Here is a 27,593-nt window from a genome sequence, read left to right as displayed (position 1 = left end):
AATAGCAAGTCTATTTCTAGGCAAGATTTAACCACTTTAAGAAGTAACAAATCAGAGAAACAAAATGGAAGCCATTTGAAATCTGGAATCCAAATCCGATTTTCACCTTTCATTAACTGATAAACCGAAAATGATATATTGCCGCTGGGTCGGAGATTTGTGAACCTATAAGGCTCGGCCAAACAATACAGCCTGCCCCGCCGGAGACCGGTGACCAGAGACCACAACGATTGCCGGACTCGGAATGGAGACCTGTGGACAGGTGTCTAGGATTTGCATACGAACGTTAGCCTGGGCATCGGTCGTGCCGTCGCCCGGAACATGGCTAAAGGCATTTTGCCAATTTCCCTTCGACGGACCTCTCCTCCACCTCTCCCCACCGCCATTCCATAACCATCGGGTCTGATGTGACAAAGTGCGTTGGCTGTGTGGACTCCGGGATACCGGTTACGGGTTTTTGGGGTGGCAGACTTTGGGTCCTTTCTGGTTCTCCTCTATGTGTCCGGAGTCCGGATCTTATCGTTTAATATGCGCACTTGATGCCAGGTACTTACGGTCACTTGTCCATTGGGCGTCTCTGGTGGTTCCCAAGTAATAACCATCGTGGACGAGCTCAGCGTGCGCACTTGAACATTACGTGGTGCACTTTCCATTTCTGCAAGGCAAGGAGACAGAGGGGTAAAATGGGTTTATATTAGCATTGTCGTGACAAAGGTTGGGCATATAACAATGGCTAGTAGTTGGGTTGGTTTAACTTGCCCACTTGACTGGGCTAAACGAATGTCGAAAGTGCATTGCTCTAATGAAAACTCATTTGTTACCAGCTTCTGGGGTTCTGGGTTAAACTATCGAATATCCTTTAGTTACTTGCTTAACTACAGATTAATACTCATTAAATCTGGCATCTTTTTCATCATAAATTCTCTAATTTATATCAGTTGTTATACGAATTTAAAGAGAAAAGGCAAATGCGCATAACCTTTATTTGACTGTTTCGTATTTAATTATAATTTCCGCTTCCTGTCAATATTAAATGCGTTTAAAATATGCTGCCCGGGCAGCATAACCTCTACCTCTTCCTGAAAATTCATAAATATGCAATTTTGTTAAATGATTTTCTGGGGCAAATTTCTGCACACAGAACGACAAACAAATGCCATTATCGAGAAACTAGTGAAGCCAGGAGGCGAACAAAATTTTTAGGGGAGCAGAAGAGTCTATGGCATTAGGGCATCGGCATCGGCATCGCAAATGTTTTGCAAAGCAAACAATCCCCATCCATCACAATTTGTTTTTCCCAATGAAAATGCTCTGGCTGCTGCTGTTGTTGTTGTTGTTGTTTTTAGCTTCTGCTTCTGCCTGCCTGGAGATGCGTATTTCATGTCGTTTTCATGATCGCAGGAGGTCAGCTGGCAGCTGGAGCGGGACCGTGTGGGATATGCATTTCCGGGAAAATTGAGGAAATTGTTATGGCGCGTTGAAGCCTGGCGGCTGTTATAGTGAGAATTTTGCATTTATAAACTGATTTTTGTGCGAGTGTTTGTGTTAGGACACCCCACCACCACCCCCTTCCAACCAACAACAATGATTTTCCGCGAAGCATGAATCTAGCTATTCGTCATGCATTTGCATTGTCCGAAAAATTTGTTTGGTCAACTGCATTGTCAGCCGCAAAATCATTGGCGGAATGCGAAAAGGAAAAAAAGACAAGCCATACCGCCCGTCATGAATGGCAATTAGTGGTGGATATCTCCATCACTCAATATTCCTTAGTGTGATATGGGGTATGTAACCCGATTCGTAAGCGATTGGTTAATGGGCAATCAATAAATTCCAATTTCTCACAATTTTACTGCAATATCCACAAACGGTGCAGCGGCAGCAGCGCAGTTTTATCCACAATTTATATCGCAGTCATCTCATCTGTTACCCAAGTGCTGCTACCCCGAATGTGTGTGTTGGCCTGGTCCATTGCTTGTTATAGCCAAGATTTGCATGCAGCTCGCATACACCGATTCCCCGATAGATTCAGGCAAAAATTTTCCTCTTAACCCTTGTAAGTGTCTGTGTATGTGTATTGGAGGAGCAAGCAGGATGCAGAGCATCACGTAAGCTGCATTTAAGGGCATATACATTACATACGGATACGCTCCATTAATATGTATCCTTGCATGCCTGCGCACACGCCTACTCCTTATAGTACCAGCACATAGCACTAAATCGTTGCCCCCATCCTCGTCCTCATCTCCATCTCCCAACCCAATCTCCAATCTGCACCCACATACAAGGAAGGATTCGAGGCAGGAGCATGTGCAGGCCATATATCTGATTACTTGACGAAAGAATACGTTCAAGACTCGTTCAAGGCGGCCCAGCCATCGCAATTGCGAACCACACTTAAAATGGGGGTTTTGATTACGGGCCCTCAAAAACAGTTTCCGTCTTCAAACGTTTCCACACATGTTAATGAGTAGGTTTGCCAAATGCAGAAGAAGCTTCTGTTACTAATTACTAGCAAAACTGAGGAATAGGAATCAATTTCAATTTTAATTTCTATTGACTAGAGCTTTAAGTTTTGTTAAACTCAAAACTTCATTCCCATGGCAAGACACTAAATTGCAAGGCAAATAATCACATACTTTGCATAATAGTACATGTATTATGTTTAATCTCTTAAGTTAACTTTATAAGCAGCAGTTTTTTGGGCACAGCTGCCTGAGATGGCATCACCTTAAGGTTTCCCCCCTTACATTCAGTTAATGCACTCGCCTCCTTTGGGAGTGTAATGTTACTAACCATAAAGAAAGCTGAGGATTATCCACTTGGCTCATCTGCTACCTAAGCCAGTGACACGTGTTAAGCATTGCGTTGACCTGCTGATGATGATGCCCGGCTGGGAGTGGCGCGGGCTCAGGAGCCCGGCTTTAACCGCCCATAAACGTTGCTATCGAAATATTATTTCGGAACGATATTGGGCAAGCGATAAGCATAATTGCGGCAATAAAAGTTTTCAACTTTTGTACGACACGCGCTCTTGGATCTGCTAGTGAAACTCTGCAACTGCAGCTGCTGCTGTTTTATGGAAAAAGTAGTTGAACGAATCAAAGAATACCCTAACGAAGCTAACTTTGATTTTCACTGTCACTTGAAGGACCATTTATATGAGCTCAACAAATTTTTATTTTAAAATCTAAAGAAGATAGAAAAACAGTAAAAATATCTGAGAGCATGCTAACTTATTTAGATTTGTGTTACCAACTCCCTATCAGCACTATCATACCCCACGAAAGAGCCCAGAAAAGGCAGAAGTGGCCGGAAAGGCATGTCAGACAAGCGCACGCTTACGCGGGGAATTGGAAAGGGTTGCAAAAGCGTTGCATGCACCCAGCATGTACGCACCCAACACACCCACAGCAATCCGCATCCAAAACGAACGCATAACAATGCAAACTTTATGGGGATGTTCGAGGTAGGATATCCTCCATGACCACCATTACCACCCCTTTACCACCCAACTTCACTCACATACGTCAGGATATGGCCAGGACCCTGTAGTTTTGGTTCGCAGCTGCGTATGCAACGATTTTTAAACATTGCATTTACCTTTGATTCTATCTAGCTACTTGTTATTCCGCTTTCTTTACTGCTTTTTTATTTTTTTACCCTTTTCACATTCCTCGGGTCGGATTTTCTACTGATGCTGCTGCTGCTGCTGCTGCTCAACAATTGTTATTGAAATTGTTTTGGCAATTTTTTGGCCAACCATAAAATTTTGTTTTCCCAAGGATACTTACTTGTCCCACCGAAAGAGTAATCGCCTGAGACGGCAATAGCGTGTGCGAGAGAGAGAGAGAGGGGAAGAAAGAACAAATAGACATTTTCAAGAAGGGTTAGTACGATTGCCGACATAATGGACCAAGGCAAATAAAAACGGATCTAAGGACGTAGTCTAAATTCAAAATGAAATTGGTTAAAAATCCTTTTTTGCAGCATGTGAAAGAAATTGAAAAGGGGAAAAGCCAGCAGTTAGTTAAATGTTCTTTAAAAAATTGGGGCCCAGCGGCAGCTCATTCGCGATACTCACTTGTCTCACCGGTGGTACATGTCGCTGGAGCCGAGGGCGGTCCACGTCCAATATTGTTCACGGCTATCACGTAGAACTCGTATTCCGTGTAGGGACTCAAAGCACGGACCACATAGTACATGGTGATGATGCCGCTTATCTCGCTGAAGGCCTGGTTGGCGTTCTTCGGCTTATACTGGATCACGTAATACTGCAAGTCCTCGGGACCCTTGTATGACCACTCCAGACGCACTGAAGTGGCGGTCACCTCGGAGATTTGCACATCCGTGGGTGCGGTGGGCAGAGCTGTTGAATGAAATGAAAGAAATTTCGTTAGAAGCGTGAGTTTTATAGATTTCTGAAAGATTTCCACTCACATTGCACTTTAACCACCGAAACCGAATCGATTTGCCCCAAAGTTGAGGCAGCTATGCAAGTGTAGTTGGCGCTCTCCTGGATATTGATCAGTTGCAGGACATTTCGACCGATTGGCATCTCATTCTCCGGTGTCAGATCTTCAGAGCCTAAAGAAAGTTCATAATAAGGATTTGCCAATCATCATATCGTTCCAATTCTCATACCCTTCATCCACTTGACATGCGGCATTGGTGAGCCTACGGCTATGCAGGAGAGATTCAGATTGGATCCCAACATCACCTCACTAATGGTCTCTGGCGGGCGGGAGAAAGTGGGGGGAACGCGACGGACTTTCACATACAAATTGGTTGCCTTTGAGTGCTCCGTGCCAATGGAATTCTCGGCCACACATTCATATTTGCCTTGATCCTCCTCGCGGCTGTTTTCTATTTGCAGGAAGCCTGGAAAAAGAAGGAATTCAAATGTTATATTTCAAATTGTTATTTCTTTCTACAAGATTAATTTTGATTTTATAACATATATCCCTTAAACTTGGCTTGTAAAAAGTACCTAACTCCTATATCCTTATTGGTGGTTACCTATCAACTTAACAGCTGCAACTTCTTGAGTTTTTACCTAGATAGTGGGTTAAGACTACCTTTGACTTAACCAATTGGTTCCATAAAAACCCTAGTACTTAACCCTTTGACAACTTACCTAAGACAGATTTAATCCCTACTACCTGTTAATCGTATAAAACACAAAGTTCCCTGAACACGAAAATCAGAATCATATCCAGCACTCAACCAGAACAGATTGCAAAAATGTTCAACCTGTTCATAATAACCAACCTGCTATACGTCGTGGGTGGCACCACTTATCTGACCACCAATAGCCACATCGATATGCCTATATACCAGAAACGTCCATTAGCCGAACAAATGGAGATGATTGATATCCTAGATTTGGGTGACCGGCCGAGAAGACAAGCCGGGCCCAATATACACAATTCAGCGTCGAAATTCCTGCTGGAAGTCTACAATGAGATTAGTGAAGGCCAAGAACCCGAAGAAGTGCTCCATCAGCGCCACAAACGTTCGTTGGATGATGACATCTTGATTTCCAACGAGGATCGACAGGAGATTGCCAGTTGCAATAGCATTCTGACTTTTTCAAGCCGAGTTAAGCCCGAGGAACTGAACAACGAGTTGGATATGCACATCACCTTCAATACCAATGATGTCCCAGTGGATTTGAGTTTGGTTCAAGCCATGCTACGGATATACAAACAGCCAAGTTTGGTGGAGAGAAGGGAGAACTTCACGGTGTCCGTGTACCGAAAACTGGACAATCGTCAGGACTTCTCCTACCGCATCCTGGGCTCAGTGAACACCACATCCAGTCAGCGTGGCTGGTTGGAGTTTAATTTGACGCAAACTCTTAGGACGTGGTTACTCAATAAGGGTCTGCCACGACGAAACGAGCTAAGGATATCCATTGGCGACTCTCAGCTGAGTACCTTTGCTGCCGGATTGGTGGCTCCTCAGGCCAGTCGCTCCAATTTGGAACCCTTTATTGTTGGCTATTTTAACGGACCCGAGCTATTGGTCAAAATACAGAAGCTTCGTTTCAAGAGGGATCTGGAGAAGCGAAGGGGCGGTGGTCCACCACCTCCTCCGCGTTCGCCACCCGTTGACTTATATAGACCACCGCAGTCCTGCGAGCGTCTCAACTTCACCGTCGACTTCAAGGAGCTGCAAATGCACAACTGGGTGATTGCACCTAAAAAGTTTGAGGCATACTTCTGCGGCGGCGGCTGCAACTTCCCGCTGGGCAGCAAGATGAATGCCACCAACCATGCCATCGTCCAGACTCTGATGCACCTGAAGCAGCCACATCTGCCCAAACCCTGCTGTGTGCCCACAGTACTGGGAGCCATCACTATACTGAGGTATATTAATGAGGACATCATCGACCTGACCAAATACCAAAAGGCAGTGGCTAAGGAGTGCGGTTGTCATTAGCTTGGGCTAAACTTAAGTTGGGTCTTTACTTTGTTTTCATTGTAAATAGAAGTTAATGTATTATATTTTAGAAATAAGTAGAAAGATTTTTTAAAGATTAAAATAAAGTCAAGATGTTAAAGTCTTTTACTATTTGAATTTGAACTTCTAGTTTAGTTTTTTTAAAACCTTTTCTTGGCTCTCAACTACTCCTAAAACTCAAGAAACCTTTTCTTTTACACACCTCACCTATTTGAATTTTGGGTGGTTCAAAGTTTTATGTTTATTTAGCAGAAAACCTTTACTTGTTACGCCCTTTTATGACGCCTTTGGGTTATGGGGGTCGGGGGCTTAACCGTAACAGAGTCGTAAGATCTTAGATTTATCAATAAATTTGAAAGTCAAATGATGTTTGTTTATCTCACATCACTTTTAATAGGCAACCCACATTATCCTCATTGCCCCATAAAAAGGTTCTCAATTCACCTTGCTTTTATGTACAGAATCCATCCACATCACTCCGGGATGAGGACGTGGATGTGCCTGCAACACTGCCCGAGAAGCAACACATGGAAAATTAACACTTTTTATATGATTTTAAAAGCCATATAAATTTTACGACAAGTCACCAACCCCTCGAAAACGTTGCAATCTCCCTCCCTCCTTCTGAAGAGCCAAGGAGACACATACGAGGTGTGTTCAAAAGTAAGGTGACTTCAAATTTCGCGAATTTCAAATTTTTCGATTATCGAAACCTTTTAGAAGTTATACGAGGTGTGTTCAAAAAGTAAGGTGACTTTTCAAATTTCAAATTTTTCAAATTTTTCGATTATCTTCAGTTTTGGGAACAAGAAAAAGTCACATGGGGCCAAATCCGGTGAATATGGTGGCTGAGGCAATATTGTGGTGTTGTTTTTGGCCAAAAATCCAAATCCTTGATCCATATTTTTGATAGCAAAAAACGCGAGCTCCAAAACAACTTGTAACTTTACGCCTCTCACAACCAAACAAAGAGGATGTTCCATTGAAACTTGGTACAGATGTTAGGGAAGAGTGTACCAATATAACAAAACAAAAATGATAATCGAAAAATTTGAAATTCGCGAAATTTGAAGAGTCACCTTACTTTTTGAACACACCTCGTACACGCGCATCTATTAAATATCGAGGCTCGCTTTTCCGGCATATTACGCTAATGTGAATGACAAACATATGGTGGGGGAGGAGGGGCCAGCAGGGGGAGAAAGCCATAAACCAACCGCCTTCACTTTGACATTATATTTATATGGCTAATAAACAATGAGCCACGCGGCAGCGATGAGTAGACAATATGAAATTTACGTAAACAAAATCCACTTCACTTTCGGGGTTTTTGCTACCCGGAAAACCAACTGGTTTTTAAATCAACAGCTGAAAATTTATTTGATAGCCATTGGCAGTTTTTGGCGCTAGTTCAAACCATTAAGTTATGACAGGACTACGTATGTTGTTTCGCATTTTAATTGACCAATAACTATTATTATTTCACACGCTAATTTTGAGAGACATCGTGCATTTATATCCCAGTGATTTGTTTTACTCGGTTTATGATTTATTTTGCAAATTTATTTCATACTTTCCGGGAAATCAGATTAGCATTCTAAATGAACCATGAGAGGGTCGTTAACAGAGTGTGAATTTCTAAGCGTTTTAAACGCCAAAAACTATAACATAGTCCTGCGAATGTGTGTGTGGAAAATTAATCATGTTGAGTTTCGATATTCAATTTGCTCTTCCATACAATTAATCAACAACCTCAATACACACACACACACACACACATCTACCCAAATTAAAGAGTCTCTGTGTGCGTTTGATTGTACATATAGGCAAGCAAATTTAAAATCTGCATGAAATATGACAATTAATTTGCGAAACAAGAGTTTTTCATATACAATATTATCGTTTATTTATTTATTGCCGCATTTTGTGCATATACAGGCGGTATTGATCAGGCTTAACCGGAAAGCTTAAATTACAAAATCGTATTTTCTTTTAATATAATATATATATGCTGGGCTTAATGTTGCGGGCAGTCATCAAAGCATCGAATGATGGAAAATATTTATGATTCCTAATTGACTGCTACACAACATGATTAAGTACTATCTTTGGAATATGTTTTTAAAACTGAAAGTTAAATAATGTAGCTCTCTAAAAAGAGTTATGTATTTACCCTTAAAAAGGAATAATAAATATTCTGTGCCAGTAAACAAATTCCAGAGTGAACTCGACTACAGTTGAGTGAATCATTTTAATGACTTCTGTTATTGAACTTTGGTAAAAAGTATTTAAATCAGAGGGGTCGAAACAGGGTTCATATCTACGATATAATATATTAAATCATTCAATATGAACTCGCTTGTTTAACTTAAAAACAAGGCTAACTCTTTAATTTGAAAACTATTCTCCCCCTTTTAGATAGGAAAAGTAAATCTCAATAGATTTTAAAGATTTAATCGATTTCCCCCGCAAGATATCTTTTAACTACGCTTCTGGCTAATATCGATAAAAAAAAGGAACTACTGGACATCGATAAATGTTGCAAAATCGCTTGGTTCGCACTAAAGCCATGTTTATTGTGTCTATTTTATGTACCTTTCCGTTTTATTATGGTTGTCATTTTGTATTTGATACAACTACAACTACAACTACAACAACAACAACAAGAGTAAGGGGCCAAATAAAAAATAAAGCGACTAAAAGTGATGTATGCTGGGGAGATTTCAGTGCGGTTTTTAGTGCAGCGGCCATTTGGAACTGGCGGATGGATGTTGCGTTCGTTTTATGTTTTGTTTTGGTTTTGAAAAGGACGCTTTGTGCTTTTATTTTGCATTTTTTTGTGCTACTACTGCCGCTCACCTACAACATGCATCAAAGTTGATTGTTGCGAAATTTATTGCATACTATTTGGCCTGTATGGCTGAACATTTATTACGCTTGTTGCACTTCCTGTGCAGCCGGGATTCCCGGGCCCGTCTGGCCTATTGTTTAGGAGCCATTGAACCATTCAAACAGCCATTAAATGCTCCAACTTTTATAAATAATCGAGCACTTTCCTTTTTTGGGCCGCCGTGTGTAGTTCAGCCATCCAAACAATCACTTTTTACACTTCACTCCTGCTGATATCTCAGTCAAGGTAAAGCGTTAAAAAATGATATATATATAATGTAAAAGTATATAAAGCAAAAAAGACAACGTCTGTGGCAAACGTTGATTAAAATTTATGAAGGTAAGTTTCATTAAAACTCTTGGCAACCTTCTGCCAAAAACATTAACGTAAGCCGCACACACAAACACACTCGAGCACACATACACTTTGCGTGCAGAATGGCTGTAGCAATAAAAATTAAGCTAGCATACATCTGGGCGCTCGTCTGTGTCCCGAATGTAAGTCATTTGCCGTGTTTTTGGCCTTGTCTCTGTTCTCTGCCTGCGTGTGGCACTCTTATGAAAATTAAAAATTCTTTCAAGCGTCATAAAAAAGAAATATAAACAAACGGACAGGCTAGCAAAAGAGTCCAGCCGCTGAGAAGGTGAATATTTCACGGCAAAATGTTATTTAACCGAAAAGGGGTTTGCCATGGAAATTATACTTTGAAATTTTAAATTTTCAGGAAAACTTAAAAGTCAACGATATATGTTATTATGATTAAAAAAGTTTGTTGCCATTCACTAAACCCTTGCAATTCAATGGAAAGAAAAGCAAAAACCTCATCGAGTGCCGTGGAATCCCATCCCGAAGGGCCGCCCAATCCGTCCACCTTGTTATGCGGCCGCTGTAAATGTGGCAAGACATTGTTTGCAGGTTAGCTCGGACGTGGCGCACATGTGGCACGCCACACAGCTGCACTTCCGCTAGCGCAGTCATTTTCATATTCACTAACTTCCGCTCGAAACACACACACACTCTCTCACACGCTGTCACACTTTCGTTGCCAAGGCTTTACGGTTCGAGTTCGACTTTGGCTTCAGCTTCAGTTTTGGCTTCAAATGCTTGGCTGCACGCCTAAATGGGATTATTAATTTAATTATGCTTTAATTTAAGTAGTCCTCGTTGTCGTCGTCGTTACAAAGTGACATTTATGGGGCGACTGGTTGGTTGGCTGCTTGGCTGCTTGGCTTTTTCCTCTTCCCGCCCCAAGTTCATCCACATAAAAGTGTGCAAAGTTTCAATTTTGGTAATGCAAGTGACGACGACTTATCGTCAAAACCGAAAAGAAAACCCAACTGACCCCCCGTACCCATACTCAAACCCCTTCCATCCCAGACGAGGTGGAAGTGGAACAGGACATGCCCCCGCTGGGAGAAAGCCGTTCTAGTCATGCACATTTTGGCAATTACTGTCTCATTTTCAACAAAAGTGACTGTCAACTCTTTCGAGGAGCAAGAGGAGCAAGTGACAAGGAGAAGCTCATAATTTAAGCATTAAACTTTTCCCAAAATGCTTTCAAGTTGACTTGCCTTAACTACAGTTTTACGGCTCAAGTAAATAATTGCGTGCAGACCCCATTCCCTCTACCCTCTACCCTCTACCCTCAACCATTTCCTTCTCTCTTTGGCCCACAGGTTGGTCACGTCAAGTGGCAAGGCGATTGTAATGATGGAGCCGAGCAATTAAAGAGTTGTGGAGCTCAGGTCGCAGGTCGAGGGGCCATCATCGTCGCAGCTGTTGCCCCCTTTTTTTGGAGGATGGGTGCGGTGGGTTGGGGTGGTGTTAGGGGTAAGTGGAAAGTTGAAGTGAGAGCAAAGCGGTTGCCACGTGCAAGTTTCGAACAAAGGAAGGCATAAAAATGTCATATAAAAAATAAGACGATGTTGCAAGCTGAGCTCTCTTTCGGTCTCTTGTATATTCGAGTCAAGCTGGTCTCGAGTTGCTTTTAAGTTTTGCACATAAAGGTTAACCTGCTGAGTTATATGGCCTCTATTCGTTGTTTTACGCCCCCGGCAATCCGGCTAGCAATCCAACTCAATATTCAGCTAGTTAAAACTTAAGTATCCACTTGAGGAAAGTTGTATTTAATTTTAACTAGAGTTTTATTAACATGTTTTCCTTATACATTTGGCTGTTTATTTTTCACTTTAAGGAAGGTAGCGAGAATAAGGGGAGCCCTTAAGTTAGTAGATTAAGAAATTAGAAATTGTAATAGACTTGTTGCTGAAGGCATACTGAGTTATTATTAAGAATTCCTACTAAAACTGAAAGGAAATACCCAAGCCACGTATTAAATTCAGTCAAGTACCATTTTCCACTGCACCTGCTAAGGCAAAGGGAACCCATTATCCTCTCAATTGCTCACTGAAAGACCCTTCGTTGACACTTCCATTCAGTTGAGTTCATCTGCTAACACACACACACACAAAAGCACAACCCATTAAGACAATTGGCTCTGGCGAAACCAATTTCTGATAAGCCTCTTTTGCTTAAAAGCCAAATTATGATATTTCAAAGAGCCCAACATTTTTCTGCTACTCCTTTCCGATCCTTTTTTTTTTTTTTGCCAATTGAGAATTTCCACCCTGAGAATGTAATTTCCCCAGACGCTGCGGCAGAACCTTTTCAAAAACGAAAGGAAAACCGTAAGGAAAACAGTGAAAAACCGTGGTCACTACGGCAAAGGTTTCTTTTTATTCCTTTCGTTATGCTTTTTATTGAACAAAAGCCCAGAGGGACTATTTGGCGAAATAAAAATAAAGGTATAATACTCAATAATATTGTCGCTGGTCGTTGGCCCGCCTCGTTCTATTGGAGAGAAGGGGCCTACCCCTTTGATCCATTTCGCTTCGCAGGACTATATTAACTACCAAACTGCCAAAGAGTATGAGCGGTGCCATTCCACGGAGTAATTTTAAATAAATTATTTATAAATGTATTTGTGCACTGAAGTGCGACCGCTGTCATTTGCCTTTGCCATACGCTGAAGTGGAAAATGTTGAAGTCCCAAGGAACGAAATAAATCAGCTGAGTACATTTTTTTTGGGTAAAAAACTATATGAAGAGGTAAAACTTACGCTTTAATATAGCGATTCATAAATATTTAAAGAAGATTTTATATGATTTTAGAATCAAATTCGAAGGAATTTTATAGATTTTTCTACCTCTTTGAGCTCTAAACATTTTCCTACGATCTAACGACTCTTCCCTTTTGTATTTTCCAGTTAAATTTGTACCAAGCCCGAGGACTAATAGTAAAGAGGAGTGTATAATAATCACATTAATATATCCAGCAAGGCGATTGGGTGTTCGAGACAAAGGAAAGGGGGGTAAGGGAACACCATAAGGTCCTTCGGGCTCTCGAGACGTTTTTATTAAAATAATAAAGTTCTAATTTAATTATGGCGCGAACAAAATGAAGTACGACTGCCGCTGAGTTACTTTTCATTTGATAACTCACGTACCCCCCAGAAAGAGGACCAGCTCCGCCCACAATGCGTGTCCCTGCAGGCTCTAATTAGCAGGCGGCGGCCGTATAACCGAAAAATCAACGCGCTCAGGGGAAAATGCCCGGGCTATTGAGGGTAAGGAGTAAGGAGTAGGGAGTAAGGAGCTGAGAGGGTGTACAATAAAGGACCATAAAGTGCTAATTGAATAAAACGGCACATGACTTGCATAACTTATTATGCGAAATATATTCTCGCCACTCGGTTTGTCGTCATTGGGAATGCAGAGAATGCCAGGACGCAGGACGAAAGGGACTCGGATCTCGGAACTTTCTACAATAGAGCTAAAGCAAAAAACCCATCCGAACGAAACCTCACCTCGGGCGAAATATTATTATTTTCATAAATTTAAAGCGCGCTTTAAGGCGCAGAGGTGGGGGGAGGAGGGGGCGTAAGGTATGCCAAGTGGAAGGGAACTGGACGTTTAGGGCACCCAAAAGGATATTTAGCTGGCGGAAATACTTTTACGTTTCGTTTAACGCGGCAAAGATGGTGCCAGTCCGGTCGGATCTTCTGCTCCTCCTTCCTCCTTTCTCCTAACCATTCCCCGCCTTTTCGTGAGGCAGCAACAACCAAAAAAAACAAGTAACTCGGCCCACGTAAAACTAATTTAACCCGCAAAAACCTTCTCCATCTTCTGCTCCATCCACCAGCCAACACGGCCACTTTGGTTCGTGTTGCGCTAAATTAGTCGACCTCCACATCCGTGAAAAGCGGGCAAAAAAAAATGGAAAATACCAGAATCCAACAAATAAGCTTCGGACTACTACTATGTTTGCATGAAGTCTCATCGTTGAAGCGGTAAAAATAATTTCACCTTGGGGAAATACATGTAACAGTTTTTAATTTGCATCGCTGTAGGCCAACAAAAGGCGATGGATAGTTTGGTTTGGTTAGCATTTGAAATGGTTGCAAGTTGTGGAGTCAGGGGGAGGAAAACCTAAAGCAATCTACTTGTCTTGAATAGTTAGTGATGGAAATCATTACAGGAAAGTTGCTGTATTTTTATAGAAAGAACTTCGTCAAGGGGAAAGTTAGTTTCTTTTATTTATTACCTTTTAAATGTGGATAACTTTATCCCTTAAAAAAATATCTTCCTTACAAATTTAAAAGGTTTTTTAAGGTATTTTTTAGCTTGGTGTTTAGTCCCCTAACATAAATAACATAAACATAAGGTGTTTGGACCTTTTCCTATCGCCATCACAGATAATCTCTTTCAACATGTCCTTCAAACAGAATGTACCATAAAAAAGGGAAGCCTAGATAATCTCAGGGCATTTGAAAGTCAGTCGCTGCACGGCGGAGGACTTTCAATGGAGGCCAGTCAATTGTTTGGCAGGCTGTCATTACGCGTAAGCGACCATTTCATTAGCATTGCGGCGCCACAGGAGGAGGTTGGATCACACGGAGCCGGAGCCGTCCAGGACATGGCATAATGTTTCTGTTAACGTTCCTGTTTTTCTTGCCATGCCCAACACGTTCCCATTGTTAAGGCTCGGCTAGGTGGTGGAGTTGGTGGTTCGCTTGGATGTCCTGCTGGAAAACATTTGGCCGATCACCGCGTCCTGGCAATTGAAATAATGCCCATCAAGCTCTCACCCTTCTCAATTTTCCACAGGAGGCCCATTGTCCACCTCCCTCCCTTTCGCAGTTCGCTTGTCAACGTGACCATTATTGATGTCGTTTTAAAAGGCACTCTTTAATGCATATTAATGTCAATATTAATGTCAATATTTGTGTGCCTCTAATGACCAGAGGCTCTGGCCTCTGCAGATGGCAGCTTTTGTGTTAGTTTTGCCCCGCCGTTTGATGTGACACACCGAGCAGATCGCCGGGCTAACGATGCGACCTGACATTGAACATATAATTATCCAATGCTCCAAATGCTGCTGACGCCTGATTAAAGGACCTGCGCTGACATTTTGTTGACATTCGGAAAGTTTCTGAAAGCTGGCAAAAAGGTCTTTCTCATCCTTTGCCTTTGCCTTTGCCTCGGCCCTCCTTTTTAAAAGCGGACAAACTTTGCTCAGGTAAGAGTGTAAGGCTGCTACCTGACAAAAGTCAAACGTTAACTAAGCGCCCAAAAACTTGCGACACAAAGTGCGTCGAAGCGTAAGTAAAGTCCTAAGAAATTCAAATGAGCGTAAGGACAAAAACCAGCTGCGTCTAAAGAAAATAAAGGAGTCGGAACCTGCTTAGAAAGAAAAGGTAAAAGGCAAAAGTCTGTGTATCTAGAATTTTAATAAATGAATGGGCGGACATAATGTAACTTAATATGGATGGAGGTTAAAATAATTGTCTAACTATATCAATAAGTCAATAACTAATTGGTTATTTGACCCTATCAGGTTTCAAGAGTGCAATGCTAATATTTTGTATAATCATTTAAAATCCCCTAATTCATTGATGCTTGTTAAAGAACTCAATAGCTAACTTAAGTGAAAGAATTTTATTTGACAACATTTATTAAGTAAACTTAAATTAAAGCAACTGCAGTACATATCCAACTCACTGAGCTGTACTTACCATCTTTAAGCGAGTAACGGGGATTGCTCATATCAACCTTTGTCTGATTCTTAATCCAGTAAATGTTTGGCGTCGGATTGCCGATGGCTTTGCATGTCATGAGGACCATGTGACCCACTTCAATGACGCGAGTGCCTGGACCCTGGGTTATAACCGGAAAGCCTGCGGGTGTTTTATCGCCTGCAACGAAGAGAAAGTCGCGAATAACAAAAGGGTTAAAAATTATTATGTTGCGAAATGTGGAGAAAAAAACAACAGCAACGAGCGCAAAATGTTCATATGCCAGTTTTGAGGAGCAGGAATTGCGAGGGCAGGGCATGGCAGCAGGACGCCTAGGAGTTTTGGACAAACAATATGGCGTCACACACACACACACACATACGCAAAGTATTGTTTTACATGACTCTTTTATATATACGGAAGTTGCCGTTTTCTACTTTTTGTTGTTGTATTTTGTGTGTGAAAGCTTGGCTGCGTCGTCAGTTGCTTTTGTTGGCGCTTTCTACGCCATTTTGTAAGTCAAACAATGGGATTCCCGCACACCCACACTCATACCCATACCTATACCCACACACCCGCGAACACGCAGTATGCATATAAGTATTTGTGTGTGTGAGGTCAGCATTTACCCCAACCCCCGGTTGACATTTCCTTTGTTGCAACGCTTGCCAGCTTTAAGGGAATTTCAGTTTCCCCCCACCCCACCCATTTTCCCTTTCCCTTCCCCGTTTTTTATTTTATTTCCCTGCTTTTTTGTTCGCTCTCAGCGACAAGCTTAAAGAAAACTCTCGCGGTGGCTGTCAAGTGGCCCCGGCTGCGACTGTCATCTGCTCTCCCAACTGCATCTTTCAAATGAACAAAGCTCATTTACATTTTCCAATTAAATCCGTCGGCGGCCATGGCAATTGGCAAAAACGGAGCACGAAGAAGGGGGATGAGGTTCAGGGTGTGCGGATGCGGATTCGGATGTGAATTCGGATGCAGATGCAGATGAGAAGCAAGCGGATGCGGATGATTCCAGCTGCCATAGCCGTCGAGTCGCCGGCAGCAGCTGCCATTGCATTCCATCTGCCGGCTGTTGCTGGCGGATCTGATACTCTTTTTGCAGGAGTTTATATAGGGTTAGGTATCCTTTATAAGATTGCTATCATAGGTAACTGAGATTAAAAGATCGATGAGTCGATTATTAACGTAACAGCAAACCAGTTTTCTTAATTACTGTTTACCAAGAACCCTTCATTTTCAGCTTGAAAGTAAGTTAGAGTCTCCAATAAAGATCCCTGTTAACGATATCCAAAATATTATGTTTAATAAGATATTTAATCTCAATTCTTAAGTCGAAAGTGGACGATAAGACAAGAAAGTTTGGTTCTATTTTCCCGCCTAGGGTATATTCCCGTTGTTTTAACCCTTCTTGACTCTTCTAAGCCAGCTTTTTTGGCATTTACTGAAACATTTAACAGCGACAAAATCCACAATAAACGGGCACACAGAAGTTAGTTGCAGTCGCTTGTTTTTGCTTTTGGCCTGTCCTCCTCTCTGTTAACTGCCGCAGCCCTTGGTCCTGCCTCCCTGCCCTTACCCGGAATAATCTGGGCAAATGTCTTGCCTCTCACTTAGTTGCTAGGAGCTTTTGCGCCTTCTGCTGGCATCCTGGCTGCTGAACTCTGTGCTGTGTGCGTTTGTGTTCTGTGTTTTTCAGCGTGAAATTAAAATTTTAACACAGAGACAAAAAATGCGGTTGCCTGTGAATATGTATATGCTTTGCACAAAGGCATAAAATGCAAAACTACAGTGGCAACAGAAAGAAGGAAAAAGAAACAAAAAAAGGATAAACAACAGCAGCATTGATGTTGACATTTGACGTTGCCGTCATCATCATCATCATCCGAATCCGCATCCACATCCACACATCGTGTCCCAATGTCCTGATGTCCTCTCTCCTTTCAGCCCTTTATCCCATATTGTCTGTTGCCATTTTCAGTCATTTTCACAACACCCCTTCCGTTCGCTTTTCCGCCGTTTGTCCCGTTGCTTTATTTATTATTGCAGTGTCACTTCCTCGCAAATGCATAACGAAACAAACACATTCACACCCAGGCCAAAAACGAAAGAGGAGAGCACATGGAAAATAATGAAACTGGGCCAAAATTAACAAATAAAACTTTAACATTTCTATTAAACAATGTACGAAAGTGCATTCTTTTCGAAGAGTAAATATGCATGAGTGCAAATAGCAACTAAACTGTGACTAAGAGTGGAAGGAAAAGCTGAAAATAGAAGGGATAAAGCCTCTTTGAAATGGTTTAGTTTTGTCAATTGCTGGGCAGATGAATACCAAAAGTTTGCCTATGAAAAATCATTGAAAAGTCTTTCAGACTCGGTCAAAATTGGATCCCTTCTGTATATATTCCCGCCATAAAGTACTTATTTTCATATCTCTGTATTTAAAGTTAGTAAGTTACCCCAAAAAGGCTTTCCATCTGATTAGCACCCTAAACAAAATCACTAAAGACAGCCCTGCTGCTATTGACAGGCTATAATGCAATGTCATGGGACCTTCCCGCCCGCTGCATAACACTTTGAAAACCTTTCATTATGTGACAAAAATTGCACAGCCTGTTCTGGTCCTCTCAACTGACGACAAGTGCTGCCCCCTGAAAATATCCTCGAAACAACAAAAGTTCACACTTAACACACAGAAACGGCTGGCTGAAACTACTGCTGCCATGTGTGAACGGAAATATTGGCCAAAAATGGGGATGGAAAAGCTGGCCAACACTTAATTTACAGCATTAGAGAGGACTGAACAGAGGCCAAAAATGTTCGTCCTGCCATCGGATGCGTATCCCTCTCTCTCTCTCTCTCTGGCTGAAAAAAGTAGAAATATAGAACGCATGGATGGTTGGTAACACTAGGCGTTAGTGCGTGTCCGAAATGTGATGAAGGCAGAGAAGGGTTTGGGGGATTTATTAAAAAGCCAAAAGCAGTCTGTCGAAATCGTGTGACATTTTCATGCATTTCAATTAAGCTGCTGTCGTCAGAGTGTGTGAAAATGTGAAAATGTACAAGGCTAAATGTTTGAATAATGTTGAAGTTAGGGGATCAAGAACAAAAGTCCGACTAGACGGCACACCTTTGTTGATGATCTCGGCGACAGGTCTTTAATGAATTAGCTAATAAGAAGCAAGAAAAAAGGACCTCACACGCCCATGGGGTGGTTCCTTTCATATGTTAAAAGTGTCTGTAACTGCCTTGGAAACGATAAACATCATTAGCCTGCACAAAAGGGCTTTATTTGCATCTTGTCTGCTTTTTCAGGTGCCCTGACCCCCGCGAGGATGAATGGAAACCGTCAGTATACGAAATCTCAGGGTTTTTCCTTATCGAGTCCATTTGAAAAGGCATATTTTCACGCCATGGATCCATGTTGATTTTCTCTTCTCTTTTTTTATCTTTTGTCTCTGGTCAAAGAGATGGAAAACATGTTGTTTACAGGGGGGAAGAAAGAGGCACGCTGAATGAATGTCAGTCAAAAGAAGGTGTTGCTGGGCATTGGCAAATGCTTAAAGCAAACTCCACTTTCTGGCTTTAAAGTCACCGCCACACAGCGGCACACAACAACGACAACTTGCCACAAAGCATAAATTTGCATATTTTAATTATTCATGCATTTTTAAGATTGATAAGAAATGTTACGACCCGTCGTCCTCGTCGGGTCGTCTGTCCAAGGATTTCTGGGGCCACTATGCTCGGGGCAAGTTAAAATACCATTTTCCATTGGTCAGCAGCAGCAGCAGAAGCAGCAGATCCGGAAAATTTAGACCCCAGTTTGAGCGGCACAAAGTGTGAACTGACATGGCAAAAAGAGTTGAAAATATGATTAAATTGTAGGAAAATAAAGTTTGTTCTATGGCTAACAAATATCTTTGGTCTGCTTTTAGATTTCAAAGCTGAAAATCTAAACTGTTGAAAGGTCTTAAAGAGTTTTCTTTCTTCACAAATATAACAATATTTGTATCTTTGAGAAACATTTTCTGACTTTAAGAAAAGCTAATTATTTTCTTAATACACCCCTCCCCCTGAAAAATGCAATGAACAAGAAAAGACAAAAGCTAAATCAAGCAATATAAAGCAAATCAAACTTGGTGTCAACTTATTTCGGATTATTCTCGGCAAACTTTTCTCCTTCTGAGTAGCCAAGCAATTGAAAACAAATCAAAACCGAGGGGGAAACCGTCTCCAGCCACACAGTTCTCCACAATTGACAATCTTGGGGATATACTATATACTATATATATATATATTTATAGGCCGGAGTTGGGAATCCAAAGCCAAAACCAGAAAGTTCCCCATCGACTGAGAGCAAACAGTTGCGGGCTCCTAAGCAAAGTTTCCAGCTATAGTTAAGGCAGAATCCCAAACAAAACATGCTCGAAAATTGAGTGTTTATTGTGTTAAGTAGACGACACACTCTATCCACACACAGCCAGACAGCCACCCAAGGGGGCTAGAATGGGGAACCCAGTGAAAGCCCAAAGGATCCCGGGAAATGGGAAGTGAAAAGTGTGCGACAAGACGAGCTAAAGCTGAAGAGCCTCTGGCAGAGTAAATAACCGTTTTTTAGTGGCAGGCCGGAACCAAGAAAGCAAAAAAAAAAGACAACTGGCTAAAGATGTTAGACAATGCCAACAATAAAGCCGCAAGTGCCGGCGGCTTCTTAGAAAGGCAAAGAAAAAAAGGGCGGGGGAACCCAGAGCAACAAGAGGAAGTTTCATGCCCAAGAAGTCGACAAATTTGTGGCCAGTCAACACTTCCTGTTCCTGGGAATCGCATGTGGATGGTCTGGGTTGGGTGACCAACTGCATGGACTTGCCTATAAGTGGCATCAAGAAGACCCATTGATCAGCGTAATGAAGAGGCCGACGTTTCCCTAATTGCTGTCGTTCCTAGGCCCACTCATAAAGGCTCAGATGCAGTCACGCCCGAGAAGTTGATGCGGATGAGCTCTTCGGTTTCGAGGCTCAGCGGCGTCTTCGAGGGTCCTTGTAGCTGGCAGCCATGATGGCAGTTAATAGATAATAGCATCGACCGAAGGACCAGCCCAAGGAGCTGAGCCAAGTTGACGAACTGATGGCAGACAGCAGTCAGGCATATAGCAATGAGATGAGTTCAATTTGGGCGGCTAACAAGCTCGTTTAATTATAATCCTCGATATCTGTATGCCAGCAATGCAAGTAAGCAAATTGCTTTAAAATTTAAATGATAAATAGTTGCTAAGAACTATTTAAAGCAGTTTAAACCCTAATCGGGATTTTACCATAAAACGATTTGAATGGCCTACAGAATAAATACCAACTGCGCTTTAGTTTAAGAACTTAAAATGTTTACTGATTACGGATATATGGGAATAATGGATATGAAAATTGTAAAATGCTTCCAACCATTTGTCGATAGTCTTGCCCTCGAGTGTCCATTCAGATGGCAAGATGGAAAAAGGATGCGAGATGCGAGATGCGAAATGTCCTCTTCGTCTGACAAACTGACGGACTTGGATGGGTTGTCTGTTTGTCTAACTGTCAGTTCCGTCTGATGGCTGCATGTGTATCCACTGACAGACGACATGCACAGCGTACATCTTATTAAGTTTGCATTACGATGTTGCACTCGGAGCTAGGTGCTTCTGTCCTTGCTATCCTTCGGCCCCTGCAGATGGCCAAAACGACTGAGCTTCTAAGATGACTAACACTGAGACGAAAGGCGAGTTCATACTTAAAGATGTTCTTGGAAATGGGATGCTCTTCTGAGCTAGGACATCTTAAACTGAGACAAACCAGTCTGTTAACTGGCTTTCGAAAGTCTCTATTTCCTTGCAAACATCCTTTTTTCTCTCAGTGCACAATGATGAGATAGTGAGCTGGAGAGAGAAGTGGATTGAAGTGAGCTAGAGTTTCAATTTCTCTGTCCAGGCCATGACTGTCGAAGTCTATTTTAACATACGTCTGCCGTCTCTGTCGTCTCGAATGGTACTCTCTCTTTCGTTCTGCATTTCGCAATTTAATTTAATTTTTCTTGTACTAGACGTTTGATAATGCAGCCCCGCCTGCCGTCCAGTTACTATTACAACTTCCCCAGCTCCTGCTACTGCTCCTGCTCCTACTGATGCTGTTCCTGGTCTTCTCTGGTCTTCTCTTCGCCAGTTATGGGCTGGCTGGCGCATTTTATAAATTTTTAAACTTATGGCTCATTTTTATGCATTTCCACAGAATGCGCAGTGAGACTGCAAGGCGAAAAAAACGAAAAAGAAACGATTGCGATGAGATGGCAACGAAAAAAAAAGAAAGGATAAAGGAGGACGAATGCCTGGAAGGTATGCGGACCCAGCAGATTTTCTTCAGCAAACCCAAACACCAAAGGACTCCTGCACTTGCTTGTCCTCGTACCACCCTTCTGGCCATTTCTAATGCGTTTTAATGCGATAATAAATCATTGAAAATCCATTTGTATTGTCAACAGAAGTTGACAACCGAAACGACACCAAGACGCTTCTCGCTTGCATGCGTGTTGACCATTAAACGCCAACTGGTATGCAATAAAAAAGCGAGAACCAAGAAAAGCTGTTATATTTAGACAGCCGAGACACATAAACACCTCACCTCCTGGCATTCCTTGATAGTCTTTACTAATGATTTGACAGTTAAAGTTTGATTTCTGGGGGAGTTGGGGGGGAGCAGTGGGGAAATTAGTATACCAAAAGCAATACAATCAGTTTAAAAGGATGCCGTAAAGGAGAGACAGAAGCGAAAATCGTTTTCCATTTCAGTAAACTTCAAGTGCTCTCTTTTCTCTCTCTCTCTCTTTATAGGGTAGGTTTTTATGCCAATGAATAGAGGCGAATTCGAGCCACTTGCTAGTCATAGATCACGCGGCGTTTTAGCCTTGTAAACATGAAAAGAAATGCCGCCAGCAGGCAGCACAAACAAATAGCCATAAAGGAGACAGCGAAATTAATAAATAAATTAATAAATTACAAATAATTTATCACGATTCGCACACACACAGACACACACGCAGCCACCTACTGTCTAAATAAGTCTATTAGAGGAATGAAAATAAATTGCGTGCTTTCAGGCGCCTGCCAGTTGCCAGGACGATCCATCGATTGCCGACAACATGCCAACTTGGACAGACGCACACCCAGACACTCAGACACACAGACAAAGCAAAAACAAAAGCCAAATTCAATTATAAATGCGTGTAGCAGGCATTGTCTATAAGTCTATATATGCTATACCTATACCATATACACGTATATAGTACATAGACAGACGTTGTGGAATGGCGTAGCTTGTGCGCTTGTGTACTAAGTGTAAGTGATTAATTTTTGACAGGCGCATTTGTTGTGCGGTATTGAAAACAATCAATGCTCAATCTACGACAAGGGTCCCCAATGGATACCCTCCTGTGCCCCCTCCCCCACCACAACATCAGCAATTAGAGAACTTAAGCAAAAATTCCCTGCAAACCTCAAGTGGATTGCCGAAGAGATTGTGTTTATTGAGAACACAGCAGATGTGGCCAGAATGTAAATAAATATTTTGCATATCATTTGTAATTGACTGCATATCGGGGCCAACTATGACAGCCACTCCATATAACATGAGTCGGCGAGGTCAGCTCTGAAGTGGCTTTAATTAGTTTTTAAAGTTTATTTATCGACTTGAGAGAGCAAAAATAATATTTATAAATAGAAACGCACTGCTTGATTATGTTTCATAATTTGCAGTTTATTAGTTTTCAATTAGAAACAACAAAACCCGAAAAATCCCTAAAATTCAGGAATTTTTGGAAACTGCCTAAAGCTTCCCTCCCCCCTCCTTTTACATTTTGTATTTTCATCTCATTTAGTGGCCATTCCTCAAATATTTACATGCAGCCTGTTTTTACGACTATCTGGTGAGGCCTACCCTCTGCTACCCCTCCGACAGCCCCTGGCCAATTGGCAAATGTGCGTTTTGGGTAAAATTATAACATAAGCCCACCTGGTTACCCCGAAAAACCGATCCTGGTGCCTTCGCTTGCAGGTGGTAAAAATAAAAATCAAGCGAAAAACCAAAACCAAAGCTGAAAGCCGCCAGAAACCCAGGGAAGCTCACTGGCCATAATGCAAATTTATGATCAGAATTCAATTATGTGCTTATTGAAACGCAGCTGCTGCCAAATGTTGCCGGTGAAGGGGAAGGAGAGGGCAGACAGGCAATGGTGAGACTGGTGGAATGGGGCCAAAAGGATGCCTGGCCATTCACGCATCCGGCCAGCAGTTAATACTGCCCAGTTTAACGGCTGAAGCCAAAAGGCTATGATTTACGGACACCCAAACAGATATGAACGTCGTAACATGTCCGTGTGCACAGCAAACGTACAAACAAACAAACGCAGGGAATAACAATTGCGGCTTAAAGTGCGTGGCAAGCATTTTATGAGCAACGGGCGGTGCACACAGAGACGTCATTAAACCAGTTAACAAATAAATACCAAAAACACAGGGAACCCAGAATGAATCGCGGCTTTACTGGCCAACCAAATGTGGATGCCCTAATGACCTCGGTGGCTGGCCAAAGAGGAAGCTGCATGTTACTGGCATGAAATTAGGCCAACAGGGAAGCAAATATTGTCAAGGGAGTTATTTATTATTTTAATTAAGTGAAAAGTATACTTTCTTGACTAATAATATGAGCCAAAAATGAAGTTCAACTAATTTAAATACATTTTTTTACATCAAATACTTAACTTCTTACTTCTTTCGAAGTCATCTTAAGTAATACTAATAAAACTAACGAAAGTAATTAATATTTTTAAGCAAATACATATTTCCTAAGCCCTTTGTTTTCTATTTACTGAACTCAACTCCCCTCACTTAAACTTCTCACATAGCTGCAAGCCTTGTCAAATATTTCCTGAGTTGAATAGTTTTTCATTTTCAACTTTCCCTATTGATAAATATTCTTTTTATTTACTGCTTAAACAAGCTATTTAATTGAGACACACAAACACACAGTTTATAAACACCGCAGGCCAGTGTGGCTACAAAAATGTTTCCTTTCCAGCCAGTTTTTCTTTTTTCTCATTTTGTTTTATTACTTTTGTTAGCCTGATTCGGATGCTGCTATTGCTATTGCCACTGTCTGAGCGTTCATGTATAAATAATTTGAAATTAATTACATGTAACAGGCTACTGGTTCTCCCATCTGTCTCTGCTTTATGCGAGTTTGTTGTTGAAACAACAAAAATAAATAAAAACAGAAACAATAACAAAAAGCGAAAGAGAAAGGCTTCCGTTTTATTGTTGTCAAAGGTGGTCGTCGGTCAATTGGCAGCAGAGTGAGCAGCGGGTTATAAAATATATATAAAGTATATGGTGGAACAAGATGTGCTAGGACGACGACTGCTGCACGGATTTATGGTACGCAATTAACAATGCTGGCCATTAAGAGCAACTACAACTACAACTACAACTACAGCTATACAAGTACAATTGCATATCCGTGTGTGCGAGTGCGTTCAACATTTTATAGCATACTTTTATGGGCCAACAAACAGACTTTTATTCGCATTTACAGGCAAACACATACATATACACACACACACACAGTTACTGGCAGCTTAAATGTTTTTGAATTTAAACTTATAATTAAAAAACTTTTCTTTTCCGCCGGCCCCCGACATTGTTAGCCCTTTAATTGGCTCTTTGTTACAGTAGTTGTCCGCTTTTCCGCATTTCGCGCTCCTTTCTGGCCCCTCGAAAATGCATTGCAATTTCAATTCATTGGCATTTTTGTTTTTCGGACTCGCCCGGCCTTAAATCTTTCATATGTAAATGGAATGTTAAACATTGAAATGAACTTGCATTAAGTTGCATAATTACATTTCGCAATAAACGTTGCCCCCGCACACACACACACACACACACACTGACACACACATCATATAATTGAGTGCCTTTTGCCTACCCATTTGGATGTGAATGGCCCTCTGGTTCGGGCGCATCCGGCGTATACTATATATTATTTATTGCAAATATTCCCATAAAAAGCACAATGTAGTCGTCCATGGTTTGTTGAGTGGAGAAAAAACAGTGGTGAGGGGGTAGTAAGAGGGAATTGGAATGGCGTCTGAGGTAAAAATAATGGCAACTACCTTTTGCACTTTGACATATGACATCAGTTGACGGTGCTGCAAGCTGTGCATAGTGCTCCCGCTGACATGGTGCATAAAAAATTATTACAACGCACAAAAGTCCGAGAATTCCAGTGAACTTTGCTTGCACTTTTATCCCGTGATAATGCCCCCGTACTGGGATTTCTCACCAGCGAAATGAGTATATGAAAATCAGTCATAGAAACGGCGTAAAGCGAACTTCCAACTTTATATTTCGTTGGTAATTTGCTTTAATTAACCGCTTCCACTTTAATAAAGACAGTAATGCCATAACAATAACACAGGAACAATGCACACCAAAATCCGAGCCATGACTTTTATATATGAATATATATAGATATAGCAGAAATCCAAAGAGCGTCGCATATGGCGCATAAAAATGCCGGAAATGCCGTACAAAAACTAATAACCAAACGGAAATGCAAAAATTCATACGAACATACGTATTAAAAAACGAAAAAGAGAAAAGTAAAACCAGGACCATAAAAACCTGTACACCGTGCCGGGGCATCAACAGAAATTGGGGTGGGGGTCCTGGCACTACTGGCAGCGGTATACAGCGAAACATAAACCAAAGGACATTTAATGTTCGACTGACAGCGGAAAAAATGAAATTTAATTAATTTCATATGCGAGTCAAATATTTTCAGTTCCCATTCTTATCTTTGGTATTTGTCCAACTTTTTTAAAAGTTATCCTAGCGCTTCATTTAATATATATTTTACGAATTTTTTACCCAGAACATGTTTTTACTTCGCTTGCGTTTCAATTTGTGTTTGACATCTATTAGCATTTTTCTGCTTGTTGTTGCTGCCCAGCAATCCCTTCGTTGGCTTTGTTTGTTTTTTATGGCCAGACATTTACATAATTAAATTTATAAACATTATTGGTAGCATGCTTTTAGCTTTATTAATTTTGTGCCCGTTTTCGGATGCATATGTCAGGGGAAATGATTGTGGACACACATCGCCGCGATACTCGGACCCCAAGAGTTTGGGCTCCACTTCCTGTTTGCCAGCCATACAACATATGCCAGTGAGTTCTATATATATTTCTCTCTCTCTTTCTCTCTCTATATATATAGGGGTATATGCGGTTCGGTTTGTTTATTAATTATATACGTTTGGGTGTACGCATGTGTGCAGCTCATTTAATCAATTTACCTGGAGTCGCTGCTGATGGGCGGAAAGGCCGAAAAGGCAAATTAATTACAAATAATAGATCTTGATATTCTCATTTGTCGGCTTGTCTGTATAAGGGAAATCTGTTGCTTAATGCAGCTTCAATTTTCCAACAAAACCTTAATGTGAGATATGGTTATATTAAGGTATTAAGCTGCCTTTTTAATTTCATATGGGGACACACTGTTCGGAATTCCACAACCTCGTAGCTTTTTTCCATCAGCCAAAACGCCATATAGAACTGTCTCTTTTTATCAAAGTAAGTCTATACCCATCACCCTCTTCCTAATAGAAATTGCGCTTATTAAGTTGGAGTCAGTCGATTGCCAATATTGAAGAGAGCAAGTGTCATCCATAGAGTGCGGAAGTCGTGAAGTTTAATACAAAACCTTTGTTTCTTTAATTTTCCTTTATATATATCCGAAATAAACATTATCAATTTGTACTACCCTACATTAATTTATAAGCTCAAAAATGTGTATTTAATGTGTTTATTGGCTATGAAAGTTATGCTTGCGTTATTTCAAAAACCACATTAAATAATTTATGGACCTGGCCTTGAAACCACATTAAAATCACATATAGAAAATGTATTAAAGCGGATTAAATTTAATATATACTTTTTTTAATGGGAACTTACAGACATATATGGCTTTAAAAAACTCATTCTGAAAAAGTCACATAATTTATGCCTTTGCATATAAAAATAACCTTAAATTATTTATGAGCTTGGCTCTAAATCTCATTTAAATTGCAATTTTTTGT

The 27,593-nt window shown here is 41.2% G+C and overlaps 2 protein-coding genes across 9 annotated transcripts in view; one reads left to right on the top strand and one right to left on the bottom strand.

Moving 5' to 3' along the window:
- Positions 1-27,593, bottom strand: part of LOC108114807 (tyrosine-protein phosphatase Lar) — a 103,143-nt gene that overhangs the window by 16,505 nt on the left and 59,045 nt on the right. For 5 of the 8 annotated variants that reach the window (XM_017225921.2, XM_017225922.2, XM_041819271.1 and 2 more), the window contains 6 exons: positions 15,430-15,609; positions 4,645-4,881; positions 4,441-4,587; positions 4,094-4,369; positions 3,795-3,818; positions 555-655 (listed from right to left, as the gene is read on the bottom strand). In XM_017225921.2, the coding sequence (XP_017081410.2) occupies positions 555-655; positions 3,795-3,818; positions 4,094-4,369; positions 4,441-4,587; positions 4,645-4,881; positions 15,430-15,609 (965 nt within the window). Of the gene's footprint in view, positions 1-554; positions 656-3,794; positions 3,819-4,084; positions 4,370-4,440; positions 4,588-4,644; positions 4,882-15,429; positions 15,610-27,593 lie in introns of all 8 variants that reach the window. The other 3 variants (XM_041819270.1, XM_041819272.1, XM_041819274.1) reach the window with 1 other exon arrangement.
- LOC108114810 (protein screw) lies at positions 5,223-6,444 on the top strand. Its single transcript, XM_017225931.2, has one exon. The coding sequence runs from the start codon at positions 5,245-5,247 to the stop codon at positions 6,442-6,444; it is 1,200 nt and encodes a 399-aa protein (XP_017081420.1). The 5' UTR covers positions 5,223-5,244.

This window comes from Drosophila eugracilis, unplaced genomic scaffold, assembly GCF_018153835.1.
Source record: "Drosophila eugracilis isolate 14026-0451.02 unplaced genomic scaffold, ASM1815383v1 contig_513, whole genome shotgun sequence".
In the NCBI taxonomy this organism is placed as follows: Eukaryota; Metazoa; Arthropoda; class Insecta; order Diptera; family Drosophilidae; genus Drosophila; species Drosophila eugracilis.
Note: the sequence above shows the minus strand (reverse complement) of the source record. Positions and strands in the feature narration are given on the sequence as shown.